The 25,500-nt window shown below is 41.1% G+C and overlaps 1 protein-coding gene across 9 annotated transcripts in view; it reads right to left on the bottom strand.

Moving 5' to 3' along the window:
* The window catches only part of UNC13D (unc-13 homolog D), a 65,205-nt gene extending 40,211 nt beyond the window's left edge, over positions 1-24,994 (bottom strand). The window contains exons 1-6 of one of the 9 annotated variants that reach the window (XM_070739895.1): positions 24,907-24,994; positions 20,300-20,360; positions 4,394-4,426; positions 2,052-2,159; positions 523-582; positions 215-281 (exon numbers count right to left, since the gene is read on the bottom strand). In XM_070739895.1, coding sequence (XP_070595996.1) covers positions 215-281; positions 523-582; positions 2,052-2,159; positions 4,394-4,426 — 268 coding nt within the window. In that variant the 5' untranslated portion in view covers positions 20,300-20,360; positions 24,907-24,994. Of the gene's footprint in view, positions 1-214; positions 282-522; positions 583-2,051; positions 2,160-4,393; positions 4,427-8,015; positions 8,404-8,479; positions 8,558-9,143; positions 9,167-10,490; positions 10,947-11,802; positions 11,825-20,299; positions 20,361-24,906 lie in introns of those variants that run through there. The other 8 variants (XM_070739899.1, XM_070739894.1, XM_070739892.1 and 5 more) reach the window with 8 other exon arrangements.
* Positions 24,995-25,500: the final 506 nt, after the last annotated feature.

Raw genomic sequence — 25,500 nt, 5'->3', positions numbered from 1 at the left:
ACAGAAGAAAAAATATTTTCAAAAAATATTTTTCAAAAAAAAAATATGGCAGCACCCGCGGACCGCCACCGACCAAACCAGTTCCAAAGGTCGCTACCAGTTCAGGTGAACCTGTCTGCACTGCAAGGAACCCATTTCTGCCTCCCTCCCTCCTTCTCTCTTATAGGATCTCCAAATTTCTGCATTTGAGCTGTGGTATGTTTTTTGCACTTACCACTGACATCTTTACCCAGAATATTTCTGGCTTGCTTCACAGTGGCTTTAAGGCAAAAAATTGGCCTCTGAAAAACAAAAGAAGATCTTAAACATAAGGACCTAGCTAGCAGGTGAGCAGAATAGCAGCCAGGATGTCCAATCATTAAAATGGAAAAGGCTAATGATGAATAATAATAACATGTATCTGCAGATTAATCTGGAATATAAACAACAAAGCGTGCTTGGAAACCTTTTTGCAAGTAAATAAATAGAACAATTCCATAATAACAACCTACCAGCGAATGGAAGATTGGAGTTAGATCTTACCTCTAGCTCTTTGATCCTCTGTAATATAATTTGATGCTGCCCTGGATCAAGACTGAAGGCCTGATTTGAATATTAGAAAAGAAATTTTCGGAATCAGAATTTGGTTTCAATTAAATAGTAAAGCCTTTAAAGTTTAAACTAAAAACAAACGACAACATTATTTTATTTTATTTTATTTTATTTTATTTTATTTTATTTTATTTTATTTTATTTTATTTTATTTTATTTTATTTTATTTTATTTTATTTTATTTTATTTTATTTTATTTTATTTTATTTTATTTTATTTTATTTTATTTTATTTTATTTTATTTTATTTTATTTTATTTTATTTTATTTTATTTTATTTTATTTTATTTTTTTATTAGATTTCTTTGCCGCCCCTCTTCGTAGACTCAGGATGACTCACAACAGCAATAGAACAATTAATAACAAATCTAATAATTTAAAAACATTTTTAAAACCCCATTATTAATCAGACATACATACAAACATACCATACATAAATTGCATAGGCCCGGGGGAGATATCTCAATTCCCCCATGCCTGGCGGCAAAGGTGGGTTTTAAGGAGTTTATGGAAGGCAAGGAGGGTGGGGGCAGTTCTAATCTCCGGGGGGAGCTGGTTCCAGAGAGTCGGGGCCGCCACAGAGAAGGCTCTTCCCCTGGGACCCGCCAAACGACATTGTTTAGTAGTCAATGGGACCCGGAGAAGGCCAGCTCTGTGGGACCTAATCGGTCGCTGGGATTCGTGCAGCAGAACGAATGAGTTTCTTTTAAGAAGAGATTAAGATTCTGTATCCTGAAGTCGTATCTTGTTCATAATTTCAAAAGCCCTTCAATTCCAGTCTATTCAGACCTTTGGCAAGAAGGCCAAAGACAGAGTGATTTGGGGGGGAGGACTAGGAGGGGAGAGGGAGACAGCGTGAGAGAAAAACAGACACAGGGTGCATCCTGCCTATCGCAGAAGTGGGTTCCTCCCAGTTCAGATCGGTTCGCCCTAACCAGTAGCGACCTGCTGGTGATGTCACAATGATGTCATGGAACCAGTTCAGTTAATGCTGGTCCATGGGCACCACCATCTTTTTAATTTTTAAAAATTTTCCCCCTTCTGAGCTTGTGTGGAAGCTGAATTTTCAGCACTGTGCATGCAGTCGCCATTTTGTTTTTGGCTCCCCCTCCCCTGGATTTTTCAGCACTGCACATGCGCAAAACTCACACACCCTGAGGTATGCCCACCTGAGGCGAGAGGAAGCGAACCGGCAGTGAGGTAAGTTAGAACCCACCCCTGGCCTACCAACATAGTTACTATATTGCAGAAAGTAACTGTCCCATTAGCATTTGAGAGAGAGAGAAAAAACGTACACCGAAGAAAGAAAGAAAGAAAGAAAGAAAGAAAGAAAGAAAGAAAGAAAGAAAGAAAGAAAGAAAGAAAGAAAGAAAGAAAGAAAGAAAAGAATATAATCTTAAGTGCAACCCCAAAGCCTTAGGGATGAATAATAAGATAGACGGTTCTGTCCTTTATCCCAACCTTTTGCACGTATTCATAGAGTTCATCTGAATCAGTAACATGATTCTGTTCCACTTGGCCCACACAATGAAGAATGGTGTAGAGGACCTCTTCGTACAGCAGGGTAAGCTGCAACAATAATTAAACAAAAATTAAAAACAGATCAAAATCAAATCAGTGTCACTTGGCTTAGCAGTGCTGCAAACTAGTTCACAGTTTGCAAAGATTTTTTTACAGCAATACAAATTTAGAATAAAGAAGGAAAGGAAGGAGATAAGTAAACAAAAAATAAATACCGGTAAATTAAAGAGCCCATCTAAAAGCAGGAGCATGTGGGAATGCAATAGCGGGCTTGATGGATTAAAATAATGATTTGTTTATTTATTTATTTATTTATTTATTTATTTATTTATTTATTTATTTATTTATTTATTTATTTATTTATTTATTTATTTATTTATTTATTTATTTATTTATTTATTTATTTATTTATTTATTTATTTATTTATTTATTTATTTATTAAATTTGTATGCCGCCCCTCTCCGCAGACTCGGGGCGGCTCACAACAGCAATAGAAAACAATATATAATACAAATTCAATAATTAGAAAGCTAAAAACCTATAATTTAAAAAACATGCACACAACATACCATACATAAACAGTATAGGCCTGGGGAAGATATTTCAGTTCCACCATGCCTGACGGCAGAGGTGGGTTTTAAGGAGTTTGTGAAAGGCAAGGAGGGTGGGGGCAGTTCTAATCTCTGGGGGGAGCTGGTTCCAGAGGGTCGGGGCCGCCACAGAGAAGGCTCTTCCCCTGGGACCCGCCAAATGACATTGCTTAGTCGACGGGACCCAGAGAAGGCCAACTCTGTGGGACCTAATCGGTCGCTGGGATTCGTGCGGCAGAAGGCAGTCCCAGAGATATTCTGGTACGATGCCATGAAGGGCTTTATAGGTCAAGACCAACACTTTGAATTGTGACCGGAAACTGATCGGCAACAAATGCAGACTGCGGAGTGTTGGTGTAACATGGGCATACCTTGGGAAACCCATGATTGCTCTCGCAGCTGCATTCTGCACGATCTGAAGTTTCCGAACACTTTTCAAAGGTAGCCCCATGTAGAGAGCATTACAGTAGTCGAATCTCGAGGTGATGAGGGCATCAGTGACTGTAAGTAGTGAGTCCCGATCCAGATAGGGCCGCAACTGGTGCACCAGGCGAACCTGGCCAAATGCCCCCCTCGCCACAGCTGAAAGATGTTTCTCTAATGTGAGCTGTGGATCGAGGAGGACGTCCAAGTTGCGGACCCTCTCTGAGGGGGTCAATAATTCCCCCCCCCCCAGGGTTATGGATGGATAGATGGAATTGTCCTTGGGAGGCAGAACCCACAGCCACTCCGTCTTATCCGGGTTCAGTTTGAGTCTGTTGACACCCATCCAGACCCCAACAGACTCCAGACACCAGCCCATCCAGCACACATGATGTGCCAAAGTCCAGCAGAAATTCAAGATATGCCTGATGGAGAAAAATATAAGAGCCGCCCAAGGAAAGCTAGATTTCTCCTCAATTTGCTTTCTAAATTTTAATAATATTCTTTGGCAAGATGAATGAAAAGTACCTGATCAGAGTCCAATACACTTAGGTTAGGAAATTAAGGGTGGGCGGAGAAGCATTTGAAGTGTGTAGGAGGATTAGGTAGACTGGAAGAGGTTCTCTCTTGTACCGTTAACTATTTTACTTGCCACTTTTTGACTGTTACTTCTTTTACTATCTTTTTTACATTATGAAATCTTTCTGGAATCAGGAGGCTACAAGACAACTTTTGGTACCTACTTGATTGCCAGGTCATTAATTGAATTACTAATAAAATACCCTGCCTTCTTTCATTTGTTTGAAAGATGGTGTTCATCAGTGATGGATACCTCTAACCAGTTGTGCTGAAAAGAAGGAATGCGTTAAAAGAGGCCCATCGTATTCAAGCTTTTGATTCCATTTACAGTATGCAATTGTGGTCTATGTTGCTGACCTCTGTGCTGATTGTGTGTTGTGCCCACCAAAGACAGAGGGGAGGAAATACATTCTCTATGTTTACCCCTCCCAAAGGGAGGAAGCAAGCCAACCTGATATGCTTTCTAAATCCCCAGCAGCAAGCAGAGAGGAAAAATACAGTCAGAAGTCATTAGGCAAAAAGCAATGGGCGGTTAGTGCCTGAGAGATCAGATCACCTATAATACTTGCTCTCTCCCCATTTTCTCATTTAAGTCTGTTTTCCTGGAGCCTGTTTATTGAACCAATCTGTCATTAATTTTGTTAATCTGCAAAATACACATTATGGTCATTAATGAATGAGTTTCTCACCTCTCTCTTAGATAATTTATGGGAGAGGTCCATCTACAGAAAGAAAGAAAAAAACAATGTCACTTGATCTGCTGTAAATTCATTTTTTTAAAACGCCTGGACAGTAATGTTTTTTGGTGTAAAGGAGAAAATACCAATTCCCATTACCAACCTGTTCATACTCCCTTAAAAGAAGTCTTTTATATCCAAGTTGTACACCGGAATCAATTGCTGGCTTTCAGACACTGGGTTAAGGCATTGTTTATTTAACCATACATTTTAAAATATTGGCAGCACTTCTATATGGCTTTTGTGGTTTTATTTGCTGGTTTTATTTACCGTATATCTGTCATATAGAGGTAGAACCGCTTACTTTATATCACCCGTGAACCTGATTTAATGATGGATGATATTAAAATTAATTTAAATCAATCCACGTTTTATTGAATTTTTATTTAATTTTGCATTGACTAATTTTTAACAATGATATATCAAAAATAGCAAAGCTTCACTTTATAGACTTTATATTAAATTATTGAAGCAAATGCTTTATGCCAGGTATTAAGTACTACAAGTACTTAGGGGAACATATACTGCACACCTTTCTCCTCAGGAACAGTTAAACAAAACAATATAACTCCAAGTAAATCAAACTTCTGTGAAATCAAACTGTCCACTTAGGAAGCAACACTGATTGACAATCAATTTCACATGCTGTTGTGCACATTCAACTTTGTACAGAACAAAGAATTCAAAGAGAATACTATTTCATTCACTCAGATCTAGGATGTGTTATTTGAGTGTTTCCTTTATTTTTTTGAGCAATATATATTATATACAGTTAATTGAACAGCTTTGAATACATCATAGCTATTTCAGGCACTGTAAACAGACAAACAGCTACTTTCTTTACACTAATTTTATGTTAACAATATTGTTCAGTAATTTAATCTTCTGAAGTTTCACACCCCACGATACCGAATGTATAGCTCAGGGCTGTTCATAATGAAAAGTAACATATAGGCAAAAGGGAGCTGTGGTGATGTTCAATATACCAGGGTGATCCAACAGTACATATATATTTAGAAATGGAATATGATGAAATATATTGAAGGAACATCACAGCTCCTTTTTGCCCCTAGGCCCAACCCAGGGCCATTTCAAGGCAATTAATTTATTCATAGCCAACAAACTATATTCTGTATGTATCACATGAAATTCAGCAAAAACATGTGATACACACACACACACATATATCCATCATATTCCATTTCTAAATAAACAGCATTATATAACATTCAGAAGAGAATTCAAATCTAATAAGTGAAAAAAATTAATTGCATAATAGAGAAGATCATTATTATATATCTCCCTACAGTGTCGCCCTACATTGCTTTTTGCTCTTTAAATTTCTGTTTTGGATGATCAACAACTTTCATGATCTTCCTTTCAACCCACCAATTCTTAATTACCTTACAGAAAAGATCACTGTTTTAAACCAATCAATTTATTCTTCCTTTGCATCTGTTTTGCAATTCATTCCTCATGATAAACCACATTTAACAGACAGCTGAAATAAGAGGTCATGCTACCAAGTCAGATCTAGGCTGCTGTCAGAGCTGCAAGGTTTTGAGACATCATAATTATTTATTTTGCAAGACAAAATAATACTTTACTTTTTATAATCAGCAAATAAAATGTTCTAGAAATGAACATTGCAGAAGCTTTAATCTTTGTTCTGCGTGCACTGGAAATATTGCTCATTAGGGTTTGCTCACAAGATGGAAAATTTACAAATATAATCCATTGCATTGCATTCTACAACTTGTTGGGCAAAAGATAAACATACAAACACTCAGAACAGGAAATACATTTAGCTTCAACATTGTCAGCTGCAACAAGTAGCTTTAAGAGCTGGTATTTACTTATGAATACTAATAAAAAGAAATCCCATGAAGGTGTTCTTAAAATTAATAGGACAAAATGTGTGGTATGTGTCCCATAAAATTTCAAACCTCTCCTACTAAAAAAGCTATTTAACTGCACATGGGCCCCTCCAAAATAATGGGTCCTGCAAATAATACTGGATTTTGTGTTTTTATAGCTGTTTTCACTAAACTTGTCCTCCCTACTCCTGAAAAAGCAGAAACTTCCCACTATACTTGCAACAGTCAGTATTAGAATTTATTTTGTAACTATTATAGATAGTCCTTGCTTAATGACCACTCATTCAGTGACCATTTGAAATTATGACAGCAGTGTACATATGACAGTTATGACCGATCCCCAAAATTACTATTGTCACAGTATCCCCATGACACATGAACATGATTTCCAACCTTACCGGAGAGTTTCCCACAACCCCAGTCAATAGAGAAGACAACAGGAAGTTAGAGGTTGTGAGCACATGTGAGCCTCACTTAATGACCTGTGTTGATTTGCTTTATAATGGCAATGGAGGACTGCTGAGATTGTCATTGCTAAGTGAGGGGGTCACATGACATTGCACTTTACCCCACACCGCAGCAGCCCCGTGATTGCATGATCAAAACCTGGCCGCCGTTTCATATTTATGACCGTTGCTGTGTCTTAAGGTCACATGACCCCCTTTTGCGACCGTCTCAGAAGCAAAAGCAATGGGGGAGGGGGGGCGGAGAAGCCAGATTCACTTAACAACCAGGTTTCTAACCGATCCATGCTCAAGCATGAAAATGTGCCACTCAGACATTATACTTTTCCACTCACACCGAAAAAAATTAGAGGGAACATCGTTTACCAATAGAAAATTTGATCCCAATTATCTTCCTTCCAATTATCACCATTAAGTGAGGACTACCCATAACAGGATTGTCCAACTTGTGACTTCAGACTGTCATCACGTGATGTGTCATGACTTTTCCCCCCTTCGCTAAACCAGGATAGGTGTGGCCAGTGCCTGATACATCCAGGCCATGGGTTTGACACTCCCTGACCTATACATTGATGTATTCTATTCTCCTATCTCTTCTTCTATCCTTTCCCTGATATTTACTACTACACATTTTTATTCTCCTTAACTTTCAATTTGTATTGGACAAAATAAATAAATAAAATAAATAAATAAAATAATATACTGACACCACCAAATTTACAAAACAAGATGGGAATGAGGTTTAACCGAGTGAGGAGAATTTAAAGAAAGAGTAGTTCCAGCTTAGCTCTTGGTGACCACACAGATACATCCACATCAGGGGTGGGTTCTAACTTACCCTGCCACCGGTTCACTTCCTCCCATGCTGCGTGGGCGCGCGTGCATGTGCGGTACCGAAAACCAAGCTTTTGTGCAGGCTCAGCGCAAAACAACTGCTTCTGCACACGCCAAAAAGCCAAAAATAAAATGGCGGCACCTTTGGTGCCCGCCAAGAGAGCCAATTTGGGAGCGTGGACAGCCACAATCACTCCTGGTTCAGCAAGTGGGGGAGAATTCCCGCTACCAGTTCTATAGAGTCGGTCCAAACCAGGAGCAACCCACCTCTGACCCACACACCGTAGTTATCTTGGTAACATGCAAAAGCCACTTGCTACTTTCTTTTGGGATGCATTAATCTCCCAGTCTAGGCAGCAGTCCTGGAATTACTTAGACATCTCCCATTCAAGTACTCACCATCTCAAACTCTGATTTGAGGGTTGTTTTTTTTTTTCAGAATCAATTGATATCAGTCAGATGCTGTCATCTGCTATGAGGAGCAATTTGCCCCTATTCACAGTTGCACCCACAAGTCAAATCAAGACAACTTTCTTCCTCCACAAATCAAGCCAAGATTAATAGTGCCATTGAAAGACAACAGGATAGTGCAATCTCTTCTTATATCCAAATTCCATCTATAAAAAATTATCCTAGTTTGTTCCTTTTAAACTCCATGCTAAAGTAGAAAGTGGAATCCACATCCCCTCATATGCAGCTGAACTAACATTTGCCAGCATTTCACACTGCATTTTCACATTAGTCAGGTTTTTAAAAAAACAACTGGGGCGGAGGACTAATTCTATACAATTGCAATCAAGAAATGCAGCTGTATTTCAGAGCATACAAAACATTTGTCAGACCAATTCTTGAATACAGCTCACCTGTATGGAATCCACACTGCATAACAGACATTAATACAATTGAAGGAGCCCAGAAATACTTCACAAGAAGAGTCCTCCACTCCTCCTCATACAACAAATGACCTTACTCCTCCAGACTTCAATTACTATGTTTAGAAAATTTACAGCTACGCTGCCTCGGAACTGATTTAACAGTTGTTCCTAAAATCATACATCACAATGTACTCCCTGTTAGCAACTACTTCACCTTTAACAACAGCAACACAAGAGCATGCAATAGATACAAACTAAATGTAAATCGCTTCAAACTAGACTGCAGAAAATACGATTTCAGCAATAGAGTGGTCACCGCCTGGAATTCATTACCTGACTCTGTTGTTGCTTTCCCCAACCCCAATAACTTCAACCTTACATTATCTACAATTGACCTCTCCCCTTTTCTAAGAGGTCTGTAAGGGGCGTGCATAAGTGCACCTTTGTGCCTACCGTTCCTGTCCTAATGTCTTTTTTATCTTTTCTATCTCTACTTTATACTTATATTATGTTAAACATACTACTGTACAATACAATACTATATTTGTATGACAAATTAAATAAATAAATAAATAAATAAAAGGTTTATTGACTTCCAGTTTAAGAGACAGAGTTAGAAAAAATGGTTTCATAGTCCAGGTATGCTACTTACTTTCTCCAAAGCCTTTTAATGTTTTCGAACAGGGGTTTTTAGTTTAACAGTCAATATTGTAACGATCTTGAGGCATTCCATGGAATCTACCAAAGTGTGGTTTTAAATGTGACTTTGTTTAGAAGCAGAAGTGCCTTATCACTTCCAAAATGAATGAAGATTTATTTTAGACAAAACTTACACAATTGAGTATGTTGCAGGAAAACATGAGCAACCAAGGCTTTTGCTATCAGGAGATTGGAAAAAATAGCTTGGAAATGGGAAGGAGGGATAGAGGAAGCTTATGGACTCTCGTTGTCCTACCCGATTACATATGTTTTGCTTTCTGAACAGTAGTTAAAAGGGCAGTTTTGAATTAAAGCTTGCCTTCCTCTTTCTATCTTTCCCACCTCAGAAGTCAGTAGTTTAAGAGATGATGATCAGATAGGCTGACCATAAAATTGTTTGTTGAAGACAAAGTTCAGATGCCATGCAAAGATAGAATGTGGTTTGATGGTAGTTATTTTGTATGAATAATTTTTGCTTGCAAATTATGGCTTACTGATTAAGAGCTGTGCTCTTTAGTCCCTTTATAGTTTATTTGATACATCACAGTTAAATTATGATTTATAGCAATATGCAAACTAAGATGAGAGTAACTAACTAGGCCCTGAGCAAGTCAGTCACTATATATCAATCATTAGGAAAGGAAGTTAGTTACTCAGAGGAATTCCATCCTCAGAAAATGGTTAATAATATAAATATAAAATACAAAACGGAGTTTGAATCTGGCAAACCTCTTCTCCAAAGCACCTGAAGGCAGAACAAGAAGCAACAGATGGGAACTAACCAAGGAGAGAACTAACTTAGAACTAAGGAAACATAACAATTAATCAGTGGAATAACTTGCTAGAAGTTGTGGGTGAAATGGTATAGATCTCCTGCCCAAGCAAGAGGGTTGGCTAGAAGACCTCCAAAGTCATTCCCAGCTCTGTTATTAATTTCCATGCTTGTCTGGATTGATCATATTTTCAACATTCAAGTTTGCATATTGTTTTTGCTTAAAAAAAGTCCCTAAGTCCCTCTCTAGATAGGAACTAGCAAGGCTACAGTATGGCAGCAGGTCCTCATTCTGTTCTGAGCCTTACTGAACAGCTTTTGGCAAGTCCCTGTGAGCACAGTCACCTCTGTGGGCTTTTGTAACCTATTTCAGAGGTCAAACCAAGAAAGCAGCTTAATAACTCTTTACGGTATCTAACGCCCTCCTAAAGGTTCCCCCGGAATATTTTCAAATTAAAACAGAATGTGAAAGAGAAAGGGAGGGTGGGGAGAAAAAAAGGCCGATTGCAGTTAAGCACCACCACCTACATTTATGTCGTCTTCTGGGGGGTTTCCCATCATTAGGGTCTCACTCTCAGGCTCCATGCTGGGATGGACTGGGGAAGGGGTGAGGCGAGCGGAGGACGCCATCAGAACATGGCCATGTTTTCAGGCAGAGGCTGACCCACAGAGTCAGAGGTCTGCCTTTCCTAGCATAAGACTCCCATCGGCTCTCACATGCTGAAGAGGAAACCACACTCTTTTATCACCCTGACCATTGTAGCAACAAACGGAAATAGAAGCAGGGCTCTCTTTCTCAGCTTACACCTTGCAGTTCTCTAAACGTGGAGTTCCCTCCCCAATGCTGCATATTATGCCCTAAAAAAATTACCTGTCCTCCTCGCGTGGCTTCTCTGTACTCACAAATTCCCTGAAGCTAAATCTGGATGCAAACTCTCTCTAGGCCAATCCATGCTGGCTAGGGAATTCTGGGAGTTAAAGTCCACACATCTTAAAGTTGCTCAAGGTGGAGAAATACTACTCTAAAGACATTACCGTATATAAATTTGCACTCAGGTTGCCCCAAATAGAAAGGAAGACTATGGAGATTTATCCATTTTTTTAATCTTAATTTTTGTTAACATAATGCTTCACATTTTTACATATTTGCACTTTTTTTCAATTTTATTGATTAATTTCTTGAATTATCTTTCTATATAATTTCTTTTCTTTTATCCTTTCTTTCCTTTAGCCAATTATAAAAACTCTCCCATATCTTATAATATTGAAATTCTGAATGAGCAGGAAATGTAGATACCCCAAATTTATTTGTTTTATTTATGTCATGTTTTTCATTTTGTTTGTCATTGTTATGTTTTTGTATGTATATAAAAAAAATTTAAAAAGAAAGGAAGACTATGGGCTTCTAGGAGAGCACTTAATAAATAAAAGGAATGAAGAAAAAAATATTCATGCAAATCTAGAAAGTCAGCTGACTGGAAGCCTTGGGCCAGATAATTAAAGCTAAGCTAAGATGGGTGTACACATTGACATCATCTACCATATCACCACATCAATCAAGCCACCTACAAAAGCCGCCCCGAATCTACAGAGAGGAGCAGCATTCAAATCAAATCAAATCAAATCAAATCATAAAAGACAGGTGAATAAACATGCCATGAATCTCAGCTTTATGACCATTCTCACTTTGGCAGCTGAGCTAACCTCCATTTCCTCTCCTGTGGATTATACAATATGGCACTTTCAGATTCCACATTCATGATGGGACATCAAAGAGAAAGCAGAAAAAATAACAACCACTTAGACTTAAGTGTCTAACCAGACCAAGCACCTCTTATACCTGGATGATGTATTCTTCATCAGGTTTGTACTACTGCTTTCGTTATCTTGAAACTAATTATCCAGCATATGTAATCCACAGAAAGCTTTAGCTTTCAAATAAAGTTCAGGAGCAAAGCAAGTTCCACGGAGCAAGTTCCATAAATGGTGCACTTCTCCAAGGTCAGGTTAAAGTAACAGTAATTCAGGGGTGTTTTTGTGGTGGTTTCCCCACCACCACCGGTGGGACTTCTTTAGTCCCTGGCAATTGCAAAACTGACTAGTTATTTTCCAGACAAGGCTCTTGGCATGATGCAACTTGCTTGTGGCATGAAAAGGCTTTGCTGATAAGCACTGAGATGAAACAGACCTCCAAGAAGCAAGGCCTGCGTCTGTCCCAAGCCAGTACATTTTCTCAGAAACTGGAACAGATCAAGACAGGGTCAATCATGCCTGTCTTTTCTTCACCCAGAAAGAAAAACAACATGTTCCAGCCTAGAACTCAAAAATGATTTGATCCTGCTAAAACACCAGTAAGGAGGCTACAGATGGTCAAGGGCCAACCTTAACATGGGGGACAAGGCTGAATAATAAATGCAACCTTATCACTGCATACAAAGCTTGTATGCAGTGGCGGGACCTAGGGGAAGAGCCCTCTCTGTGGCAGCACCGACCCTCTGGAACCAACTCCCCCCAGAGATCAGAATTGCCCCCACCCTCCTCGCCTTTCGCAAGCTCCTTAAAACCCACCTCTATCGTCAGGCATGGGGGAATGGTATGTTTGTGTGTATGTTTGGTTTTTAATAAGGGTTTTTAAATTATTTTAAATATTAGATTTGTCATATGCTGTTTTATTATTGTTGTTAGCCACCCCGAGTCTGTGGAGAGGGGCAGCATTTAAATCAAATCAAATCAAGCTGCACTGAATTTGGGACAACTGGGAATGGAGGGAGTCTTTGTTTTTCTATTTTAAGGTGACTACAATTTCCATGCCTTACTCCTCCCAAATTGAAAAGAAATGGAGCTGTCTGCACATGCTCCCTAGCCAGTATTGGGTTCCTATCGGTACGGGCCAAACTGTAGCTCCGGTAGGGAAAATAGAGCTGTGTGCGCAGCTCTGCATCCCCAGTGCATGCGCATCCTAGCAGGATTTCACTTCTGCGCATGTGCAGCATGCAAAATCATACAAGGGGACTGTTGTGGTTGGCTCTAGGCCAGTTCCTGTAGCTGGGGATTTTGATGTGGATCTGTGGAAGTCCTCTGTTTATAGAAGACCTGTCTGGTTGCCAGCTGCCTCGGACAGTGAAGATGAATCACAAGCAGAGGCAGACAGTGAAGGGGAAGATGTCATGAATAACCCTATCTTGAATCCCCGCGTGCGCAGGATCTTGGGAAGGAGGGAACAGCTGCACAGGCGCCCAAACAGATAATAGAGTGCAGCTGTTCAGAGATTAATTACACTGCTGAAGCTCTGATAAATAAGGGAGGTTTGGAGTGCTGGGCATGGGCGTTTATCGTTAGTGTTTTTAGAAGAAGAAGAAAGAGGATTTGAGCAGTGTGCGTGCTTCTGTTTCAGGACTCCTGTGAATTCTGACACACTCCAGTCGGAAAAGACTGTGTGATTTGGAGTGTGGAACTCTGACTTTATTGATCCATAAATCACCCCTTGTCTGGCACAAGCCTCCATTTCAAGTGAACTGTTGGTGTGAGTAACTGTCACCTCTTGGGACTAAATAAAACAGTAATTGATTTTTGCATTTCAAGCAGGTGTTTAGCTTCTGAACATAAAGAGACTTTCTTGATTTAATGGTTGTGTGTTTGACTTCATTCTGAACTCGTGGGTGGCTAATTGCCATTAGCCAGGCAGAACAGGGACGAGTGAGATTTCAGCACTTTTTTGCTTCTGTGCATGTGCGGAAGCAAAAAAATGGCCGAACTCTCATGCGTGTGCACATCCCCTCGTGAGATTTTGATTCCTGTGCATGCACAGAAGCAAAATATTGCTCAGATGTCGGAAGCCATGCGCCAAGGTCGTGGAGCTCTGCAGGAAGTACACCAGTAGCGGCAGTAATTGGAATCCATCCCTGCCCCTAGCCTGTTTTGAGCCTGGAAACCTCCTGCACTAAACTTTGCCAGCACGAACGGCCTGCTGCCGCCTCTCCTCTTCCTCCTGCCAGCCTTGGGCTCTGAGCAGGGAAACCCCAGCCTGCTGTTCCTTCTGCTCTCGTGCTTAGTGGTGGCTGTTCTCACACTGTCGTTTCCGCAGCGGCTGCAGGAACACCAGTCTGGGGTTTTCCTCCCTGCCCGTCAAAGTCTTGGAGCCACAGCAGAAATCCATTCAGGCAGGGAGACAGGGAAGTCCTGGCCCACCCATCCTTCCAGCTGCCACTCCCTCACCCCTGGTGGTGACACGTCCCTGACAGTGGCAGGAGCAGTCGTGGGGCTGAGAGGGTGGCAGCAGGCTGCTGAAGCACGGGGGATCTTGGAGAGTTGGATGGTGTTGTGGGGCAGGTGGGGAACTGCTTGTCTCGCTGCCCCCCTACAGTGCAGATTCTTACTCCGGCTCCTCCGAGGTTGAAAAGATTCAGGACATTTCCTCATGGTGACAAAGCAGGCGGGTGGATGCAGGGCAGTGGTTGGCGGCAATGCTCTTGGCTGGCAAGTGGATAGATGTCCAGGGGCACGCATGCTCATTGGCCAGCTAGTCTTCTGGTTACTGGCACCCATTTTTTGCACAACAATCAGCTGGCCAGTTGATCTTCTGGTTTCTGGCACTGCGCACATGTGAAAGCTAGCTAATTGTTGCGTACACATGCACACTAGTAACCGGAAGACTAGCTGGCCATTGGCCATGAATGAGGAATGGGTGATGTCATGTGTGCCAGGCAGCATGGTTCCACATGCCACTTTGGGCCCACTTACCTTAGGTTCGCCATCATATCCATAGACCATAGCATAGCTGAGATGGAAACTCTACACCACTTCAGACAAATGGTGATCCAATCTCTTCTTAAAAATGTCAAGTGTTGGAGCATTTACAACTCATTTATTTATTTGTTTGTTTGTTTGTTTGTTTGTTTGTCTGTCTGTCTGTCTATTTACTTACTTACTTACTTACTTACTTACTTACTTACTTACTTACTTACTTACTTACTTACTTACTTATTTATTGGATTTGTATGCCGCCCCTCTCCGTAGACTCGGGGCGGCTAACAACAGTAATAAAAAACAGCATGTAAATCCAATACTAAAACAACTAAAAAACCCTTATTGTAAAACCAAACATACATACAAACAAACATACCATGCATAAATTGTAAAGGCCTAGGGGGAAAGAATATCTCAGTTTCCCCATGCCTGACGGCAGAGGTGGGTTTTAAGGAGCTTGAGAAAGGCGAGGAGGGTGGGGGCAATTCTAATCTCCGGCGGGAGTTGGTTCCAGAGGGCTGGGGCTGCCACAGAGAAGGCTCTTCCCCTGGGCCCTGCCAAACGACATTGTTTAGTTGACGGGACCCGGAGAAGGCCCACTCTGTGAGACCTAACTGGTCGCTGGGATTCGTGCAGCAGAAGGCGGTCCCTGAGATAATCTGGTCCGGTGCCATGAAGGGCTTTATAGGTCATAACCAACACTTTGAATTGTGACCGGAAACTGATCGGCAACCAATGCAGACTGCGGAGTGCTGGTGTTACATGGGCATTTTTGGGAAAGCCCATGATTGCTCTCGCAGCTGCATTCTGCACGATCTGAAGTTTCCGAACACTTTTCAAAGGTAGCCCCATGTAGAGAGCATTACAGTAGTCGAGCCTCGAGGTGATGAGGGCATGAGTGACTGTGAGCAGTGACTCCCGGTCCAAATAGGGCCGCAACTGGTGCACCAGGCGAACCTGGCCAAACACCCCCCTTGCCACAGCCGAAAGATGTTTCTCTAATGTGAGCTGTGGATCGAGGAGGACGCCCAAGTTGCAGACCCTCTCTGAGGGGGGCAATGACTTCCCCCCCCTAGGGTGATGGATGGACAGATAGAGACAAGCTGTTCCACTGGTTAATTATTCTCTCAGGAAATTTCTCCTTAGTTCTAAGTTGCTTCTCTCCTTGATTAGTTTCTATCCATTGCTTCTTGTTCTACCTTCAGGTACTTTGGAGACTAGATTGACTCCCTCTTCTTTGTGGCAACCCCTAAGATACTGGAACGCTGCTATCATGTCTCCTCTGGTCCTTCTTTTCATTAAACTAGCCATGCCCAGTTCCAGCAACTGTTCTTTATATGATGCTAATACAATTGAAAACGTTGCATTTGAAAATTCTAGTTGTTACCATCTTGGTTTGTCTTTGAAAAACAAACACATGCCTCGTAATTACTATTGTTTCAAATATCCAGTATACAAATCCTTTCTCTTCAAAGAAGATTAGAATACAGCACTAACTGTTCTTTTCAACATGAATGCCTTGGTGGTCTTGATTATACAGGGCAAAGGGATTTCTTGGTTTCCCTTTTTATTTCCTCCTTTCTCAGTAATGATCTATATCTCTGTAGCTCTCGTGGGATCTCTATATGAAAATAACAATAAAAATGTACAGGAATGTGTTATTGAGGCAATATGCAAGTGGCAAAATTAAAATGGGCCAGTGAAATTTAGATCTTTGTATAAGGGCAACCTTATATGATGTTTTATTTCTCCTGGGAGGCAAACATATAAAAATCTTTATTCCTGTGCCAGGATATTAGAACAAGGGGGTAACCTATCTCAGTTGGGGTAATATGGTCTTCAGTTTATCTCTATATGGTGTTTATGGTTCTGAGGATTATTGACACACCATTCCTGCATCTGGTCACTGGGTTGGTGGTCAAGTCCCTGTTGGTGTTGAATGACTTTGTTTTAATGCTGACCATTATTCTTCATCCGAAGCACAGTGGAGAAGCTCCATCTCAGGAGACGCTGGAAAAAAATAGCTGAAAATTGCATCATCATGGGCTCCTACTAGTGTCAGGCGAACCCAACGAAGTTCGGGTTCGGGTTTGGCACCCGAATTTTTTTAAAAAGTTCAGGTTCAGCACCTGAACCCGAACCTGAACTTTTGCCGAACTTTCAAGTTCGGCACTTGGGAAAGTGCCAGGAAGTGCCGCTGCCCAGCTGTCACCTTCCGGAACAGCCGGGGTGCTTCCCGGCACTCTCCCGAACCCGAACCTGAACTTTTGCCGAGCTTCCGAGTTTGGCATTTGGGAGACCGCCGAGAAGTGCCCCGGCTGTTTCTGAAGGTGACAGCTGGGCGGCGGCACTTCCTGGTGCTCTCCCGAGCCCCAACCTGAACCCGAACTTTTGCCGAACTTTCAAGTTTGGTGTTTGGGAGACCGCCGAGAAGCGCCCCGGCTGTTTCTTTTTTTTTTTTTTAATAAAGTTTTATTTACAAGGATATATACAGTAAATACATTTAGGTACAAACAACAATATAACCAGGAAAATAAATAAATGGAAAAAACAAAGATTGTGTATCAAATTTTAGGCAATATGCATTTAACCATAGACAGAAGACAAAACAGAATAAAACAAAACAAACAAAAATGAAAAAACAAACAAACAAACAAAATCAATAACAACCCCCCCCCCCAAAAAAAAGGCGTGTAAGTGTACGGTAGATCTGTATTGGAAATATGAACTAAAAATATTCTCAATAGCTCATTACAATATAGCTAATATTCTAATTATAAATAAATAAATGAAGTGTTGCATATAGCAAAGCCAAGAGATTTTGAGTGGATCATTTTAGTTTTTAACCTATATCTTTATCTCATTCATCCATTGAAAAAGAAGAGTTTTTGACACCAGATATATATATATGTATCTATTTACTTAGGATTCTTAACTTTTAATGGGCAAGTTGTTCTTTTTTTCTAGCCAGTGGTAAAAGGGATCCCAGCAATTATTGAACGGGGATTCGTCATTATTTCTAATTTCCAAAGTTAATTTGGTCATTTCTGCGCAATATTTTATTTTTTTCTATTATTAAATCATCTTGGGGTGTGTCTTTATTTTTCCACCATTGAGCAAATGCTAATCTAGCTGCTGTGGTGATATGAATGATTAAGTTTACCTGATTTTTAAGGACCTTCTGCCTAAGAATACCTAAAAGAAAGCATTCTGGTGTTATGTCTAATTTAAAATTTAAGATTTCGTCCAACCAGATTCCTATTTTTTTCCAGAAAGCCTGCGATTTTTCACATTGCCACCATATGTGAAAGTACGTGCCTTGTTCTTTTTGACATTTCCAGCAGGTAGAAGACAGTTTTTTATTTAGTTTAGCGAGTTTAGCCACTTTACCATTTGATATCTAATAAACATTTTTAAAAAAAAAAAAATAGAATAGAACAGAAGAGAATAACAGAGTTGGAAGGGACCTTGGAGATCTTCTAGTCCAACCCCCTGCTTATGCAGGAAACCCTACACCACTTCAGACCTCCAGTGTTGGAGCATTCACAACTTCTGGAGGCAAGCTGTTCCACTGATTAATTGTTCTGTCAGGAATTTTCTCCTTAGTTCTAAGTTGCTTCTCTCCTTGATTAGTTTCCACCCATTGGTTCTTGTCCTACCCTCAGGTGCTTTGGAGACTAGATTGATTCCTTCTTCTTTGTGGCAACTCCTGAGATATGGAGCATTGCTATCAGTGCTGGTCCTTCTTTTCATTAAACTAGCCATGCCCAGTTCTTGCAACTGTTCTCCATATGTTCTCGCCTCCTGTCCCCTAATCATCTCTGTTGCTCTTCTCTGCACTCTTTCTAGAGTCTCAACCTCCTTTTTTACATCGTGGTGACCAAAACTGAATGCAGTATTCCAAGTGTGGCCTTACCAAGGCCTTATAAAGTGGTATTAACACTTCACATGATCTTGATTCTATACCTCTGTTAATGCAGCTTAGATCTGTGTTGGCTTTTTGGCAGCTGCTGCACACTGCTGGCTCATATTTAAAGGGTTGTCCACTAGGACTCCAAGATCCCTCTCACTGTTACTACTGTTAAGCAAGGTACCTGTGCCTACATATGTGTACCTGTGGATGTACAGATATTCCTCGACTTATAACAGTTGGTTTAATGACCATTACAAGGATACTGGAAAAACTGACTTATGACCATTTTTCATACTTATGACTGTTGCAGCATCCCCCTGATTAAGTGACCAAATTTCAGGCATTTAGCAACTGACTGATATTTATGATAATTGCAGCGTCCTTTGATCATATGATCAATTCTTTTGCGACCTTCTCCCAAACAAAGTCGATGGGGAAGCCAGATTCATTTAATCAACCATTTTATTCATTTTGTTAAATGAATATGTTAAATGAATGGTTCACTCAACAACTGTGGCAGGACAGGTCCTAAAATGGGGCAAAACTCACTTAGCAACAGAAATTTTGGACTTAATTGTGGTCATAAACCTAAAACTATTTGTAACTAGCTACCAGTAGCGCTGAGTTTTGTTCATCTCCATCATGCATTTCCTGAATATCAATCTGTTATACTGTAAGACCTACAATACTTCATTAATCATTGCTCAGGGCAGATTCCTGCTCACATGCAGGATTAGCAAAAACATGTAAATGGGCTTAAATTCTATTAAAGACAATTGAATATGAGTACAGTGGTACTCTGCCTAAATTCACCAATCCGCTGATGAAAAGCCTCAGATCTACCAGACAGAGCCATGAGCTTAAACATTATTTATTTATTTATTTATTTATTTATTTATTTATTTATTTATTTGGATTTGGATTTGGATTTGGATTTGGATTTGGATTTGGATTTGGATTTGGATTTGGATTTGGATTTGGATTTGGATTTGGATTTGGATTTGGATTTGGATTTGGATTTGGATTTGGATTTGGATTTGGATGCCGCCCCTCTCCGACGACTCGGGGCGGCTCACAGCATATATAAAAAAGAACAGTAATATAATCCAATCAGTATTACAATATTAAAAACAATTAGAAAGAGAAGATTAACCTAAAAAATTAACTCATTAACCAAACATTCAGCAATCATACTTAAGGCATTCAGTGGTCAGGGGAAGATCTAAGAGTCCCAAGCCTGGTGGCAAAGATGAGTTTTTAAGCTCTTTCGGAAGGCAAGGAGGGAGGGGGCAGTGCGAATCTCTGGGGGGGAGTTGATTCCAGAGGGCCGGGGCTCCCACTGAGAAGGCTCTTCCCCTAGGTCCCGCCAACCAACATTGTTTGGTCGACAGGACCCTAAGGAGCCAACTCTGTGGGACCTCACCAGTCGCTGGGATTCTTGCGGCAGAAGGCGGTCTCGGAGATAATCTGGTCCTGTGCCATGTACATACAACCATTATAATTCTATCAGTCCATTAAAAATACTTCCTTGCTGGTATAATTACAGTTATAACTTCCTGCATAGATTGTGAAACTTCCTTCACACAACTTTTAAGAGGAATCCTCTTTTATATCACAGTAATCTGATTTTTTTTAAAAAAATAAATTGTGGGGTTTACAAAAAAAACCCTTGACTTACCGCTCTTGTGTTGATCGTTCTGTAGATATGAATTTCCTTAGATTCTTCTAAAAATAGTTGCCTGGAAATAGAATAATTTAGCTTTGTATATTCTCAGTTAGCCACAGGAAAATTTTTCAAAATGATTCATTTCTTTTTAGCTCAAACCTATAGGGCTGGTGTGGGGGTGGTTAAGTTCAGTGTGATAATTACGCAAATGTCAATGATACTCAAGGAAAAAGTTAGCTGTGTAAAAATGAAAATCGCCTCATTTCACAATAAACAGCAGATGTTAAAGAAAAGTCATTTATAAGAAACTAAAAGATTTAGCACGGCTTCACTACATCTTCCAAGGGAGCAATATCAAATCTCCTGAAAGCCATATTATTCAATATCATACCACCAAACTGTTAGAGTGAATGGAAGAGGCAGACAAAAAGAGGCATCAAAACAACAGCTCTTTTTTGGCAACTATTTACAACCCAGAAAAGACTCTGTCTGACAGTCAGCCCTTTTATAGGGAGCTGCCAGACAGTCTAGCCAATCAGCAGTCAGTATTTTCCCTCCAGAATGAAGGACCTGACTGAAACCTATGGGTTTCAGTCTAAGAATGTAACACCACTCCCCTGTTAGTTGGGATAACTCAACATGTGATGTAGTCACACAAATAGGCAGGGCGTTTAGTTGGTCTTTCAGATCTGTTCAGCTCCTGGTGATTATGCGTAGGCTCAGAAGTTAGTTCTGGTCACCTAAGAGTGGAACGGCTGAATCGGCCATGGAGTTGGTCAACATGCCACCTTCAGCTTCTACTGTCCTTGAGCTCTTCTTGGTAAAAGCGAGGGCCAGTGAAGTCTGTGACTGTGGCAGGAACCCAGAGAGGACCCCCAACATAGTTGTGGGTGTATAATTTATCCCCTATACTAAAGTGTCGGAGCTGACTATGGGAGCCTACTGGGGCCGCGGAAGAGTAGTTAAGGTGTAGCCAATCTAGGTGGGATCATAGTCGGTGACCCATTAGAAGTTCAGAAGGACTACTACCAATGGTGGCACTAGGAGTGATATGCTGCACTAATAAAAAAAATTCGATTCGGGTTTGCCAATTGCTTGGGCCCATGCATGAAAGGGCTCCTTTTGCTGATCTCACCATTCTCTCCAGTTGACCATTGCTGGAGGGATGAAATGGTGAGAAAAGGGCGTGTCTGATCTGCTGTTCTGCTAAAAAGGTTTCAAATCGCAAGGCCATGAATTGGGGCCCATTATCTGAAACCAGGACATCAGGCAGGCCGTGCATGCAGAAAGGTCCCTGTAACACCTTGCTGACTACCTCCATGGTGGTGGTGGTCATGGTGGCTATCTCTAACCACTTCGAGTATGCATCCACAACTACAAAGAAACTTTGCCTGTGAATAGAGCCAGCAAAGTCAATGTGCACCCTGGACCAGGGAGTGCTGGCGATTGTGGTGGAGCTGGTCTGGATTCCTGACATGGAGAGCAGGTGGTGACCCATTCAGTAATGTCCCAGTCCATGTCAGGCCACCAGATGTAGCTTCTAGCCAAGGCTTTCATCCAGACATCCAGGCAATGCTTCCAATACTGCAACACACAGTTTCTGTGGAACAGCTACTCAGTCCCCCCCAGAGAAGGCAACCCCACAATACTGACAGTTCATTTTGTTTGGTCATAAACATTTTAAATTCAGCCCCAACAGGCCCCTTTGGCCACCCCCTCAACACCCAGTGCAAGACCTGGACTATTAGTTTGTCCTTGGTAAAATGGTGTGCAACCTCAAGTGAGGTTATCAAGCCAGAGTCCATGGAGTCAATTAGAAGCACTGGTGTCTCAGGTGTGGGGTCTTGCTAGTACCTCCAACAAGGGACAGCAACTGAGGGTATCAGCAAGCTCCAAAAATCTGTCCAAGTTGGTGAATTAGCTGGTAGCTATAGGCGGCCAGGAAAATGGCCCATTAATCATCCTGGGTGAAAGCAAGACAGGCGTGGGGCAGTCACTTGCGATGAGTCCCAAAAGTGGCTTGTGCTCAGTGATCAAGTCCAATTGCAGCCCATACAAATAGTCATGAAAGTGCTTGACTCCAGCCACTGCAGCTGACTGTAATTGTGTTCCACAGTGGACAGAGTACATTAGTATTTAAATTAAAATATATTTCTTGGAATGGCTTTCTTATTTAAAGAAAACCTATTTTAATTTCTTCTTTTATGAAGATCCAGGAACCAAAGATTGATCCTACCTGAACACTTAATTTGGTGAAAAGCAAACCAAATTTGGAGGTTTGGTCTGAGAAAACTGGAGGTACTATTTCTATGCTAGGTTTTAGTTGATATAAAACAGCATTGCTCAATTTGCAAGGAACATAGGGTTAAAAATATAGTCTAGCAAAAAAAATATGTCTGTCTTCTTTTTTGAGCCTCAGGAAAACAATTTTGTCCATCTATTATTTGCCCATTAAAGACATTCATGTCAAATAAAACAAGGCTTGCCAAAGACAAACACAGGAGTACAAAAATGGGATTAATAGAAGTATCTTGGTAATATGTAAACAATCCATTGGCAGGTTTCAAACTTCAATTGCTAAAAAAAAAGCACAACGTATGATTTCTAGGCAGATTTAAAACAGCATAAACATTGCCCAAAAGAGGAAAAAGGAAAATAATATTGGGAAGTATGATTGAGACAGAAGGTTGAGCTAATTAATTCCTTGCCTACTTAGAATCTCTACGCTTTCACAAAACAGTACGATTATTTATCCTATCCATTTGCACAGAACAGAATAGAAAATCAGAGCGATAGCTTCCCATAACATAAACTGGAGAGACCTCTCTTGCAGATGAGAAACTAGGAAGAGTGATAGGCAAATGTCCCCTGAATCTTCTCTACAAAGCCCCATAATGTGAAGGATGGTAGTTATTTCTTTAGACATTGTCTTACTCATTGGTGGTAAACTTATTTTTCCTTGGGTGTCGAAAGAGCGTGGGCGTGCGCTATCACAGATGCATGAGTGCCCACACCCATAATTCAATGCCTATGGAGGGTGAAAATAACTTCCTCCGACCCCCGGAGGCCCTCTGGAGGCCGGAAATGGCCTGTTTCACAATTTCCGGTGGGCCCAGAAGGCTCCAAATGCTTCCCTGGAACCTGGGGATGGTAAAAACGCCCTCTCACATCCCCCCAGCGACTCTCTGGAAGCCAAAAACTCCCTCCCAGAGCCTCTGTGTGAGCAAAAAATCAGCTGGCCGGCACACACATGCACACTGGAGCTGAGCTAGAACAACAGCTCATGTAGCGGCAGATATGGCTCCACGTGCTACCTGTAGCCCCCGTGCCATAGGTTCACCATCACTGGTCTAATCTAGCTATAGGGAGACAGATTGGGGTAGCAGTTAAAGGCACTGATTAGAAACTGGGAGACTGTGAGTTCTAGCCCTGACTCCTGCCTTGGGCATAAAGCCAGCAGGCAGTGTAACCTTGGGACACTCACACACTCCTTCTCTCAGCCCTAGGAGAGAAGCGAGGGCAAACATTCTGCAACATTCCATAAATGTTATGAAGAAAGCTGCAGGGACTTCTCCATGTAGGCCCCAGGAGTCAAGTTCAATTTAAAAGCTCACACACCAGTCACGCCTATAAGGTATCACTTAGTACTACTCATTTTCTTGGCTGAGATGTCTGTAAAACTAAACTGTAGTTAATATGTTAATAGTGTATCAGAACCGATGGCAATTATGTGTTAGAGGCTACCAATCCTGCAGAACAACAGTAGGACTCTTTCCATGCATAATTGAATATTTGGCCTGCCTTTAGCTTGCTCTTGCACATAATCCTTAAGGATCCAGAGAGCCTTCCTTCAATCCTTGAAAACCATACATCTTCCAAATCCTAGGCGCTTGCTCCAACACACAGCTGCCACTGTGACCAAGATCTTCCATCTCCATGGGGGCCAGAAAAGCCACCCAGATGCTAAACTGCGTGTGACTGCAGCAGATTGCCAGAGGATTGTCAAAACCCAGGGGAAAAGATTTGCTCCATTCAGTCCCTTCCCTCCTCTTCTTTTTCTGAAACTGACTGTTCTATAGTTGTTGTTCTTCTAGAAGGACCCCCAAGGCAAGCACTCTAGGAATGCATATTTTCCCAGACCAGATTGGTCAACAGGTTAAACTTGTTACCGCTGTATTTGCTACTAGGTGAAAGTGATTTGTCCATGATTTTAAAATGCTCACTGGCAAACATCATAATGTATGCATGATTTTTTAAAAACTGTTCTTTCTTAATCTGTTATGTTTTACAATTTATTTTATTTCCTGTTGTAAGCCACCCAGAGTCCTTCGGGAGTTGGGCAGCATAGAAAGTACAATGAATAAATAAATGATAAGCTGCCTGATTCTCCTTCCCTCGGATGATACATGTGATTCTAATTAATGCAGCACCTAAACCCGATCTTAATTCTGTGCCATAAAAAGTAGCTCTGGCCATTATTAGCTCACAAAGGACAAGGTTTTTCTCCCCTCTTTCCAGGCATTCCCCCATCTCTCGAGAAATATCCAAGTAAGTAGAGTTATTCTAAAAGGCACCCACAAAAAGAATCCTCTCCAATTATCCAGTTAGTTGATACTTACCTAGAAAGATTTCCGGGATCAATCCGAGCATTTCTGCAAACAGCAACAGCCTCTCCCGATACACTCAGCTAAGTGTCCTCCTGTTCCCTGCAGGACTGGTAGGACTGGTAGGCAGCTCGCTAAGGATCATATAATCCCATCCTGTGGAGGGCGGAAACATACATCAGTTGCTTATTTTGTTATCAGTTGATTATTATAAAACAGACAGCTAGTCATCTTCCTTGTCAGGAAGTTTGCCTTTGGATTTTTTGCCAGCAGCCCCACCGATTATTATCCTGTGCAATTTCTGTTTCTGCCAGCAGCCAAGAAGTGAACTAATGATGCAAATCAATTGGCCGTCATTTAATCTCCTCTTGAATCCCAGCAAAAGAGAAAGAAAGAGAAAGATACACATTAATTTAAGGCAGCTGCCTGGCTCGCTTTCCAACTTTAATTTTCTTTGGGAGAAGGAAGTTACAAATCATGCCTCCAAATTCAAAGTATGGGTTTGCAAAAAGCAAGCACCGACAAGCGACAGCTACATTCATGTGACCAAACCCAAGCAAATAACAGCTTGTCCTGTTGCCAAAGGATGCTTAATTTTATTGGACTGTT

The sequence above is a fragment of the Erythrolamprus reginae genome, chromosome 2 (genome assembly GCF_031021105.1).
Source record: "Erythrolamprus reginae isolate rEryReg1 chromosome 2, rEryReg1.hap1, whole genome shotgun sequence".
Lineage (NCBI taxonomy): Eukaryota > Metazoa > Chordata > Lepidosauria > Squamata > Dipsadidae > Erythrolamprus > Erythrolamprus reginae.
The sequence above is the reverse complement of the archived record's forward strand: the minus strand, read 5'-3'. Positions and strand labels throughout refer to the sequence as shown.